Raw genomic sequence first — 13,107 nt, forward strand, 5'->3', positions numbered from 1 at the left:
GTGGGATTTCGAGAACTGACACTGGTAGTCAGTATTGTGGGTAAAGAATTGGCACTGGTAGCCATATTGTGGGATTTCGAGAACTGACACTGGTAGTCAGTATTGTGGGAAGAGAATTGGTACGAGTAGCCATATTGTGGGTAATTTCGAGAATTGGCATTGGTAGTCATATTGTGGGTAATTTCGAGAATTGGCATTGGTAGCCATATTGTGGGTAATTTCGAGAATTGACATTGGTAGCCATATTGTTGTGGGTGTATTCGAGATCGGTTCTTACAGTGCAGTAAGAATTCGATAACAAATATATGAGCTGTTTTATCCTGGGACAGCGTGGTTGATAGTCTGCTTGCACATTTTGGGCAGTGCCACGAAACGTCTTAAAGAAAGCGACCTGATCGTTACTCAACCAGTAAGTATTATTTCGTGCCATTTAGAATTGCTGCAAGCTACGGTAACAATAACTATCATACTCCACCATAAGGAGTATACCCACAACACACACCTTACATCAATGCTAACTAATGTTTGTGTCACATATTTGCATCCAACTCGATGCCCATGTCACACTTTTGCATCTCTACCAATGCTCATGTTACACCTTGCATCAAAGCCAATGCCCATGCTACACCGTACATCAAAGTTAGACAACACCTCTGTGCTTTTACGGATCTGCTAACAATTAATATCAATCACTATGACATGCTAGACATGTCATTGGGATATTTCACTTCTCATCTCAAATGATAATATTCTCTCAACATCTAGAGAGATATTGTCAGCATCTGTCTCTGGGTCAAACTCAACACATGAGTCCCTATTTCCACATTCATCCTAATCCAATACATGAATTTCTGGGATTCTGGATCAACATATATCGCCCCCATAACAGTTTCGCTATGTTTTCTTCTCCTTCAACTTATCTACTCTATCTTTGTCACTACCTTTCACACACCTTGTCTAGCCATTACATTTTCCCCTTCTTTAGCAATTATCTGTTGTCTGGGTTACGAGTCATAGTCATCTATCAATTGGCTATGATATCAATTGTTGGTGCAACAAAAACGATTGTTATGCAGCATTGGCCAGAAGCAATCAAATAAAGTGCATAGAATAAATAGAAGAGAAGAAACAAGAGAATTTGGTAACAGAGTTCAGCCAATTGTGCCTACATCCCCGAGAATACTGAGCGGCTACCAAGATATTATTAGAGAATAAGGATTACAAATCCTAGCACGCTCATGGGCCCACCTGCCCATGAGGTGTTTCTATTTTATGTTTATATCTGGTGCATATTATAACAAGGGATATGAGTCTAATATATAATGTTGATATTCTACTGTATTCTAATGTTAGGCAACGTAAGACTTTATATAATAACATATTTCAAATATCTTCCAAAATAATAATATTATAATTTTAGAGTCTACAATGACATTACAAATACAATTTGACCATAATAGCCACATTTTCTTACAACTTTCCCCAAGTGTGGTAAACACAACATAACTACATTTGTAATAACTACAATTTAAAACATTCTGATTATCTGAGTATTCTAATTTCTAAGTATTGATGATCTAATGAGGGATAACTCTAGCTTGTGGCTAGATCATTGGGCTAACATATTGGCATTTTCTCACCTTGAGTAATTTTTTATTACCTTTAATAATATTTATGGTTTATGGTTTATGCCCCTCTTTTCACACACAAAAAGAAAATGTATTATGAAACTATTTTCATTTTGTTGATGTGAAAACCTCAAACTCTAGTTTACAAACAAAAACTCAATCTATTGAATTACTCTAGATTTATACTCTAAATAAACATAATACTTGAATATTATGTTTTTTCATTGCAAAAATAGAATAAAACATCAAAGTTGACTCTTGTACCTTCCAATTAACTTAGAGAAATCACATGTCTTCAACGATGTTTTATTCCCTATCTCAAGCCATAAAATATTTTTTTTTTTAAAATAACATTTTAATTGACTCGAGATAAAAAATGAGATATTATTCAAGACAAATTAACATCCGTGCAGACTTATGCTTTTATCACAATTGTCTATTAAATAATCATAAGATTCATAACAACTAGTATTTTTAATAAACCTTTTTTTTTACTACGACGTAACCATATAATTTTAGCTTTCCAATCCCAATAATCCCAAAACAAACGTTTGAAGATAAAGTTCACTCTCCATTTGTGCATTGTTTCTCATTTGAGACAAGATTAAATATTTCAAATAACTAATCATAAGTTGACCTTTCATCCAACTCATGGTGAATAACTTAATAACTAAGTAATGCGAAAGAACAATCCTTAGCCAAGAAAATAATAATAGAGAAATCAATAATAAATGGAAGTTAAGTTTATTTTATCTTTATTGATATCAATGGTTCAAATTATAGACACCATTTGGTTGAAAATGACATAATTCTTGTTCAAAGACTAACACAATTCTTAAAATATGAAAAAGAAATGGTCTTTGTCGTGTTAAAAAACACTTTTATTATAAACAAAACCAATTTTGATAATCTCTATGTACCTTAAAAAACTTAATCTCTGAAAATCGATCAATCGAATACCTTCTAAATAGAAAATGACATAACAAATTAAGCGTAAATTAAACAATACAACAATACAACAGAATATAGATCATTAAACAATATTATGATTATAAAATAATGATTCTTCCTTCAAAGCCTATCTTGGCAAAATTATGATTATAAAATATTTGCTCATTAAACAATACAACAGAATATAGATCCATGATTAAAAAGAAGTTTGTTCTTTAATATAATCATAAAATTAATTCTTTAGTTCTAGAATAAATGTATACTTTGACTATTTTCCATGACCTTGTCCCTTCATAGTGATTCAAAGTTTGAATAAACCAAGGTACGTAAATAACATCAAAACATGAATGTCAAATAATAAATGCCAAAATCAAACACGCTTTCCATTACTATAATAATTCAAAGTTGAAACAAAACATAACCAAACCAAACCTTAACCATTTTTATCAAGTATAACCTGAATTGGTTCTTATTATGGGGCAACAATCCTTGATATATAGCTTCGTGGCTCGGGGCACGGTGGTTCTGGCGGAGCACAGCGACTTCGCCGGAAACTTCACCGACGTAGCCATGCAGTGCCTGCAAAAGCTCCCAGCATCAAACACCAAGTTTACATACAAAGCAGATGGCCACACCTTCAACTTTCTTGCCCATGGTGGATTCAGTGAGTCATTTGTTTTTACTTTTTTTTACATCAACCAATAGTGGAAGATTATAACTAGAAAAGTAGAATTTATGATTTGTGTATGGTGTTTTCTATATACACGTCATGGATCGATACTTATGAACCCTTTCACTCCTCCATGTATATCTAATGTGGAACTTCGTACTTGAATAAACCCAACAAGTTTGAATAAATTTTGTCATTGAACAATGAAATTTCGAACATAAATTATCGTAAAAATTTAGTGACATTTGTAATTATTTTTTCGGGACAAAATACTTTGTAAGAACCAATTTGGATTATTTTTTAAAGGTAATTGCACAAAAAAATAAATCTTTTGACTTTAACTTGTTATTTTATTTATTATATCACAATTTATATTATTAAGTTTATGTTTACCTATATATGTGTAAAAAAATAAAAAAGGTCTTTGAATATCAGAAAATAATTACAATATATCTCACAATGATTTCATATTTGGAGAGAGAAATAAAAATAATTAAATGGGTGTGTGTGAGTGAGTAAAAATATGGCGTTGGTGTGAAAATTTAGTGTACACAAACAAAACTTGTAAAAATTTGAAGTTGTATAGTGCTTTCCTCTTTCTTGTGAACTTCTCATTTATGATTGTAAGATTAGAGGAAAATAATAATTTGTTAATCTTATTTTTATATTTAAGGATAAAAGTATTATCATCTTTAATATTGGAGAGATATATAATTTGTTAAGAGTAATATTATATCATCTACTAAATACTTATGTTAATTCTTCTATCTACAAGAAAGTGACACATGTCACTTGTATTAATAGGATGATATATTATTTTTCATTTTTAATCTTACTTTTGTATTTAATGATAAAAGTATTATCAGATTGTATCTAAGGATAAAAATGTTACATCATATGTTTTTTATGTACTAATCCTGGTTAGTTGGACTTATAATCGATTATTTTGTAGCTTATTGTGTTGTGGCAGTGGATTCTCTTGGTCTCCATATCACAATGGCTTTTCTTGAACGCATCAAGGATGATTTTACTAAGAGTTATGGTGGAGGAAAAGCTGCAATAGCCACTGAAAAAAGCTTAAACAAAGAATTTGGGTACTTTATTTAACTTACTATGTATATAAAAAAGTAGCTCTTGCTTTGAAATTTTCATTACTAATATGATGCTTTTGTTGCATATGGTTTAGACCGAAGTTGAAGGAGCATATGCAATATTGTGTGGAACATTCAGAAGAGGTTAGTAAACTTGCCAAAGTTAAAGCTCAGGTTTCTGAAGTCCAAGAAGTTATGAAGGAAAATATTGATCAGGTATAGCATTATTGCTCTTTTAATTACAGCACACTTATCACATATTCTGCTACTATTTTGATATAAAGAGTAAAATTAATCTTTTTCGAGGTGAGTGATTATCCCTACCAAAAAGTGTCATTGATAGGAATCTAAAGATTTAGTTAGGTCTTACATCACTAGATAAATGTGTTAATCAGAAATATTGTTAGAACTTGTTTTGTTGGAGGTCACTAGTGAAGACTTTTGTGTGAAATAAAAAATGCTTACAAGTCCCACGTATGAAGATTTTTTATAAAAACTCACAAGTCACACATTTGATCCTTGCTTCATATTTTCTTGTCCCAAGTAGAGTACATCTTTACTCAACTTCTTCTTTCTCTCTCGCAACTCTTCTCAACGTATTTCTCGCAAACTTTTATCCATTTCTTTCTGTGACACTAAGAATTGGCACAAATAACCCTATTATGAGAATTTCGAGAATTGACACTGATAACTATCATTAGCAATTTGGGCAAAGCCCATGGGGTCCGCCCGCCCGCACGTTTTGGGCAGGCAGGGCATGAAAATTGTGTCCATCCAGCCTAAAATGCCTGCCTAACAATTGGCGGGCAGGGCGGCCCATGAGTATCAATGAACACTAAAATAAGAAATTTGATGGGTCATGTATGACAAGAGTAATTCATGTTCTAACCACTTCACTGCATGTAGCAATTTTCCAAAATATAATATCTTACCAATTAAATGTATGTTGGGTTTATGCAAAACAAGATGTTATGTTTTATGTTTTTAATCCTACTGTCACACTATGTATCCATGTAATCTCAAGTACTATGTCATTTTTAGCTTTTTTTTTTTAATTTAGGGCGGCCCGCAAGCCCGCCCTGTCCATGTTTAGGACAGGCAGGGCATGATATTTCATGCCCTATTTAAAAACGGACATGTCCATGTCCGCCCTAATTTTGGTAGGCATTGTGTGAACATGGGCAGGGCGGGCAAGGCCGCCCTAGTTGCCAATGCTACTGGTAACCATATTGTGCATGTATTAGAGATTAATTATTATAGTGCAATAAGAAATCAAATAAGAGAGAATTGGATTGTTTTATCCTAGGAACGACATGGTCGATAGTCTACTTGCATAATTTTGATAATACATGAAACATCCTAAAGAGAATGATCTAGTCGTGACTCAACAACCAATAAGTATTATTTCATGTCATTTAGAATTGTTACAAGATAAGTAAACAACAATTTAGTTATCTAAAATGATGTAGTTATTGGAATTTATGCATCTATAGAAAACATATGAAGATTCTCATTTGGGATCCATGATAAAGAGCTTATATATAAGTACACATATGTATACCCTCACCCTCATTATTAGTGATTATATGGTTATTGGAATTTCATATGTGGCAAATCATTGTACTATGTTTTGTATGCAGGTTCTTAATCGCCAGGTGAAGATTGATGTTTTGATGGATAAATCTGAAAACCTTCACAATCAGGTCCTTTTAATTATTCACATTAACTAAACTAATAATCTTATGTGAAGTAGTTGAAGTGGTATAGATTTTACATTATGTGTTTTGGTGTAGTGTTTTAAATTATACTTTACATTTATAATTATGGTTGTGATATTCTGATTTCGAGAGTCTTTACAACGACATAGATATCATAATTAAATTCCATCCATCTATGGTAGTTTTTTTTATATATTAAAAGACTAAATACTTGAACTTGGTTGCATCTACAAAATATGATTTTACTACAATTCCTATTTTATCATTATAGAAATAGATTTATACTTTGCAACATATAAATCTTCACCTTATATTACTTGCAAAGTGAATTTTGAATTGTTGTAAAATCATTTTTTGGTACTATTACATGTATTCTCTCGCATCTGGGTAAGGAATTCATCTCTCTTTCGGGGTGCATGACTGTCTCTTCCAACAAGTGTCGCTCCCAAGAATCAAACTTTTAAGCTTTCGGTCATCCTAGGAATCTAACGGGACCTTACATCACTAGACCAACACCTTAGTAGTAGTAAAATCACATTTAGTAGATGTAACCAAGTTCAAGTATTTAGTCTTAATGAAAAAACTATAATAGACCTGGTAAACATGATTTTTTTTATGAATTTTATGCTTAGCAACCTTTGACCTTTGAAGCTTTTTTCAATAAAACATGGCTACATGTTATAACAAAATTATATGTATACTCATCAAGAAAAAAATACGTGTGTGATGTCTTTTAATTTTCAGTAATTTTCTCATCCAAACAAGCACAAAGTTGATTTATTATATGTTATTATCATGGATTATTAAAACATGCTACACAAAAATTGTATTCGCTATAATTGATATATCAATTTGTGTGTGTGTTTTGCAGGCACAAGATTTTAGGGACAATGGAAACCAAATTAGAAGAAAGATGTGGTTAAAGAACATGAAGATAAAGCTAATAATTATTGCCATATTAATTGCATTTATTCTCATAATTGTTCTTTCTGTATGTCGTGGATTTAATTGTGGTTCATGAGTTTTTCACTCTTCTAGGATTTAATTGGGTGTATTTTTGTTATTTAATAATTAATAAGGATTTAATATGTATACACTGATAGGGGTAAGTGTTTTTTACACCACTGTCAGCTAATCATCCACCATTCATATGCTAACTATCATTGACTCTCATACAAAAGTAATACAAATCAACGGTGAATGATGTGTCGATAGTGTAAAAAACTTTACACTGACAATGTATAAATTTTAAACTCAATTAATAATATAGTTTTAACATATGAACATTATAAATTTGTTTATTTCACATTCCAAGATTTCTTGTACAACATTGACCCTTTTCCATTTATTCCTCATCTCCCAAAACACTAGTTGATTTATCAATTATTATAGAATTTTTGAATAAGTTTAGCAAAGTTATCCATGTTATTGTAATTAGCATGTGTAATTTTCTATTTGTTTCACAATTAATTGACAATAATTCTGTTTGTCTTGAAAATATTAATTAAGATTCAATTTTTTATTGTATATATATGATATAATTTTTATGTTGAATTTGTCATACACTTGATCTAGGGGATAGAGTTGTAATTAAAATATGTACACAATTTTCTACAAAATAACATGTTTCTAATTTTTGTTATAAGAGTGAGTCTATATTTAGTCATAACAATATGAAACATGGATCATATCAGTCATTTTAACATATGTGATGATCCTAATATGAATAATTTTTATTTTTCAGAGATCAAATTAATATACACAAAAATTTATAAGGATTAAAATATGAGTTCAACTATTATTTTAAGTAGAAATAGGAAAAACTATATTGAGCTAGTCAATTGTATTCTTTTTTTGGTTTCCCACATGTATTCTCATACTGGAGACAATCCTGTCCGAGCCGGAAACATCCACAGGTAAGTAGGGTTAACTCTCCCAATGTGCATTTTTCCATCCACAAGACTCGAATCCGAATTCTTGCTTAAGGGGAATCAAGCATGTACATGATACATGCTTTGCAGATAAATTATTTATTTAAGCAATGAGATCTTCTTTTATCATTATAGAAATAGAGAATATTTGGATTCGAATAAAAATGAGTTAAGTAACAACATTTTGCTTTTGAATTCAGAGCTACATTTTATATTCTTTAATAACAATCTAACCCGTTATAACATATGTTATCATTAATTGACTGATATTGATAATATAAAATAGTAATAGTAGATCATATTTTAAGATACCAAGAAGACATTAAATTGGTATAGTGCTATAAGGGTCAACATCTTGAGTTACCAATTCTAATATGATTGATTAGAAAATATATATTTAAGTTTAAAATTTAATAAAAAATTAATTTTCTGAATAATTAAATAAAATGATATATAAAGTAATATATTTTTTAGAACAAAAAATATACTTTGGTATAACAAAATCTCGTCAGATTCTCAAAAAGACTAAAATGTAACGAAGATTATTAGGAGGTGAACTCATACATCTAAAAGAAAAGGGATAGTTTTTTACTCACGAGGAAAATCATATTTTCAGAGAGTATGCATACTTTTCGTCCATTCCGAAAAAACCCATACAAGTTTTGAATAAAATAATGCAAACACTACTGCACGACGTGGTATTTTCGTAATAATTTCTAAACTACAAGGGCATTCTCCCAATTCACCCCTTCTTCTCTTTCATGCTTTCTTCACACCTCCTCTCATAAAACAACACCACCACTGTGACTTTCATCGCTCCTTTCTCTCTCTACTTTCTCTCTCTTGCGGCGGCGATTGTGGTTCCTTCCGGCGACGATGGGACAGCAATCGTTGATCTACAGTTTCGTGGCGCGTGGCACCGTGATCCTCGCCGAGTACACCGAGTTCACCGGAAACTTCACCGGCGTTGCGGCGCAGTGTCTTCAGAAACTCCCTTCCACTAACAACAAGTTCACCTACAACTGCGATGGACACACCTTCAACTACCTCGTCGATAACGGATTCAGTAATCTCTTTCTCTCTTTTTCAATCTCAGTGTTTTTCGTTCATTTGTTTCTATTTCTGGATTTTGATCTATGTTATTTGTTGCTACTTGATCCGTGTGGAAAATGATAATGAAATGTTGTGTGTGTTGCTTGATTTCTTAGGCTAACGTTCGAGATCCATCGATTCCTATCGTTGAAAATTTTGAATAAAATATTATCATCACAACATTGGTTGATCACTGTTCACATGTATTGGATGGTTAATTTAATGGTTACATTCGTGATTAAGAGTCTAATACACGTGATTAAACACCGAGTTAGACACTAACAAGACGTTGATATAGTGGTGTAAGGTTCCATTAGATCCCAAGAGGGTTCGACTCCTTGGAGCTACGCTTGTTGGGAGGGACAGTCATGCACTCTGAAAGAGATTAGTTCCTTATCCATAATAAGGTAAGAGATACCCTTGGTAGTACACAAAAAATCACCGATTTAGACATCATAGGCGTATAAAGGTTGGTGTAAAAATTTAGTGTGAGAATGCAGGGTCTCTTTTCATCAGAACATGGAAAAATAAGGTGAAAAAGAAAGTTATAAATCTGTGTAGGGAAGTGGTACCTAAATACTCTTTATTACTGGGTAGAATTTATATAGTATCCACTAAATAGAGAGTGCACCCATGTGATTTAGGAGGTCCTACATGAATTTCACCCAATAATAGGGAGTATGTTGAAAATGGTCTGTCAACCAGTTTGTTGCTAATATTTCATATTTTTGTAACTGAAAATTGGTCTGATTTCGTTGTGATTCGTATGTATATCTTGTAGTGTCTAGCTTTGTGTCTGATGTAGTTGTTTCTTTACAGTTATTACCTTATTGTAAATCAACATTGAGAATTTTATGAAGGTTTCTTTAAATAGTAATGAAAAGGAAGGGTTAATATCCTCTCTTGTTACTGGGTAATGGGAGAGGGTTGTAATAATATTAGAGTAATGAACTACACGAAAAGCAATGATAGTAGGTGGGAATGGATCTTTTCATGTGAAACTTTTAAAATTTCCATGGGTTGCTGAAATAGAAAATTGTGTGGTTGTTCATATGATATAGTAGATGCAACTGTTATTAATAACTTGATTATGTATTTAAAATTTGATGATTTCTCTTGTTTTGGTTTTGTTTTCCTTTTCCAACTGAAGTTACAATTGCCATTAGTTGGAACTAACATTAAAAACTGTTAAATTTGTAGCTTACTGTGTTGTTGCGGTTGAGTCTGCTGGGCGGCAGATTCCAGTTGCTTTCCTTGAACGTGTCAAAGAGGATTTTACCAAGAGATATGCTGGAGGAAAAGCTGCAACAGCTACTGCTCAGAGTCTCAATAAAGAGTTTGGGTATTTATGTGTGCTGCAATTTTATATATTGAAAATGTGTTGCTAACTGGCTTTTATGACATTCAATACTGTGAAATATTTGTTATTTATGATTATGATATGTAGATCTAAGTTGAAGGAGCAGATGCAGTACTGCGTTGATCACCCTGAGGAGATTAGCAAGCTTGCTAAAGTGAAAGCTCAGGTTTCAGAAGTGAAAGGAGTTATGATGGAAAATATTGAGAAGGTGCAACATTTATCATCTTATCTCCTTTGTTTCCGTAGAAACTAAGCAATTAGATTTTATCTTTGTGTAACATATTTTATCTTTTTTGCTGTGGGTGGGGTTGAAAATGATTCCTGAAGCTAAAATTTTCCTATAGTATATTTTTTCTTTTGGTGGACACAGATAATGGAGTCAAATGTAAACTTTATACCTAATAATGTGTGTGATTGCTAGGTTGCTAAAACATTTTATCCTATTTGTCAGGTTCTTGACCGTGGAGAGAAAATTGAGCTTTTGGTGGATAAAACAGAGAACCTTCGCTCTCAGGTCTGTTGGATGCTCTACTATTGCATATTAAAACTAATTGATTATTTAGATGGTCAGGATTCCCCCCTGCCCCCCTTGTTTTTTGTTTTGTTAGTGCTTTTAAAAGGAAAATTATATGGCACAAGCAACATGCTCAACCCTGTTTTATGATACTGAATGCTTCTTTATTCTAGTGAATGCTCTTCTTCAGGCACTTGTGTTGTTTTCCAAATAATATAGAACATTTGTAATAGCTGTTACACGTTATATTCTTATTAATGATTTGCCACACATCATGTCCTTGTTGAAAAGCAGCACTTTAAAACCTAGAGTACAATACCCCAGTTTTGTCCTTGAGGAAAAGATGGTGGAGCAGCGCCTAAGATTGTTTGGACATGTGAGGTGAATATCACTAGAAGCCTAAGTTAAGATATTTAATCAAATGGAGGGTAGCCCCATTGTTAGAGAGAAAAGAAGACCAATAAAATCTAGGAAGGATTCAGACCTAAATGATCTATATGATTCTTTTTAATACAACACAATGGGATCCTTAGGTCCAAGTAGTCTACCCTACCTAGTGAAAAAACTTGGATTGTTATCTGTTTGTGCCTATGATGCCACGTACCAGGAGACAGGGATACACAAGATCTACATTTTGTAGGACATGGACACAAGATCTATATATATAATTGGAAATTTAAGAAACAATATTCATAATTAGTAATATTGACCGTGTTAGATTGGAAAAATAATTTTCAAATTAGATGTGTTGGATGTGTGCCATTTTGTGTTCTACAGGCATTAGTGTCAATATGTGACAGTGTGTTCAAGCTTTTTGTCGTCAAAAGCATAAAAGTAATTATGTTAGATATGCACATATACAGATTGGCACTTTAATGCTAGGATCGATCTATATTCACCAAACTGAATAAACTTAAAACATAATGGATATGGATGGACACCCACATATATACACTCATTATTCATTAGGTACAAGATTATTTCACGAAGCCATTATATGTAATGATAACATCAATTCTATTAACTGTCCTCGATGATGTTTCTAAATCATAGTCATTATTTAGGCAAGGTTGTCTACTACTATATCATGGCATTAGTGAATTTAGTCAGATGGTGTAAATCAGTTGTGTACTTCAACTATGCTGTGTTGTTTTTATTTGGTCTTGTTTTGTTTGTTCTATACATTCTAACATTGAATGTGGTTTTCCTAATCCAGAGCACTTGAAATATAGAAAGTTTGTTGATCATCCCCTACATTTTTGCTTCTCTATTTTCTGACTGTTGAATTTGTATGATCTTGCAGGCACAAGATTTCAGGCAACAGGGAACAAAGATCCGGAGAAAGATGTGGTTCCAGAATATGAAGATAAAGCTGATAGTTCTGGGTATTGTAATTGCCTTGATTCTCATAATTGTTCTTTCCATTTGTAATGGATTCCGCTGCGGCAAATGAGTCATCTCACTCGATAAGATTGTCGCTAGCATATTACGGTTGCCTCTACTGTCTAAGTAGTGGACTAGACTTATTTTTTGGGATTTACATTTTTCCTACTACTATGATGGTCAATATTGTATGACTTTGTTTGTATAGTGTGTAATCCTTTTTTTAGTCTTCTTCCTCTGCATGCCTCCGATAGCGTAGTGCTGATTTGCCTTTATAGTTTAGGTGGGAGTTTCAGTTTGATGATTATGATGATGATGGTTTATGCTTATGTATTTGACAAATTTCCAACCATTGCTTAGTTTGGTTTTTCCTATTACACTTTGTTTCTAACCATGCTATTATATGTGCATCTTGGTTAACATTTTATTTATCTTTGTTATTATGTTACCCTCAATACTGCATCCTTAAGGTGAAGCAGTGATGTTTCTATGATCTTTGATTAAATGAAAAACTATCATCAATGGTCGAGGCGCTAATGTGTACACCTTTGTCCACCTGCAACACTGTCCACCACCCCTCATAGCACTGTCGGCTCGGCGCCACCACCCTTCTACCGTATCGTTACGGAAAAAAATATGGACGGTGAGTTACTTATGAAGAGGAGACAATTGCAACACTGTGAGAAAAAGGGGTGTTCTGTGGATTAGGGAAGAGCTGCAGGTAACAAGAAATTTAACATAGCAGTACATGAATGTCTCAGAAAATGGA

General features: G+C 32.7%; 2 protein-coding genes across 2 annotated transcripts; both read left to right on the top strand.

Moving 5' to 3' along the window:
- LOC109352551 (vesicle-associated membrane protein 722-like) lies at positions 3,005-7,130 on the top strand. Its single transcript, XM_019594588.1, has 5 exons — positions 3,005-3,243; positions 4,202-4,343; positions 4,436-4,556; positions 5,981-6,043; positions 6,930-7,130. Exons 1-5 carry the CDS (start codon positions 3,054-3,056, stop codon positions 7,077-7,079), a joined length of 666 nt encoding a protein of 221 aa, XP_019450133.1. The 5' UTR covers positions 3,005-3,053; the 3' UTR covers positions 7,080-7,130.
- Positions 8,739-12,732, top strand: LOC109352549 (vesicle-associated membrane protein 722). Its single transcript, XM_019594587.1, has 5 exons — positions 8,739-9,055; positions 10,282-10,423; positions 10,529-10,649; positions 10,893-10,955; positions 12,259-12,732. Exons 1-5 carry the CDS (start codon positions 8,866-8,868, stop codon positions 12,406-12,408), a joined length of 666 nt encoding a protein of 221 aa, XP_019450132.1. The 5' UTR covers positions 8,739-8,865; the 3' UTR covers positions 12,409-12,732.

Source organism: Lupinus angustifolius, chromosome LG07, assembly GCF_001865875.1.
Source record: "Lupinus angustifolius cultivar Tanjil chromosome LG07, LupAngTanjil_v1.0, whole genome shotgun sequence".
In the NCBI taxonomy this organism is placed as follows: Eukaryota; Viridiplantae; Streptophyta; class Magnoliopsida; order Fabales; family Fabaceae; genus Lupinus; species Lupinus angustifolius.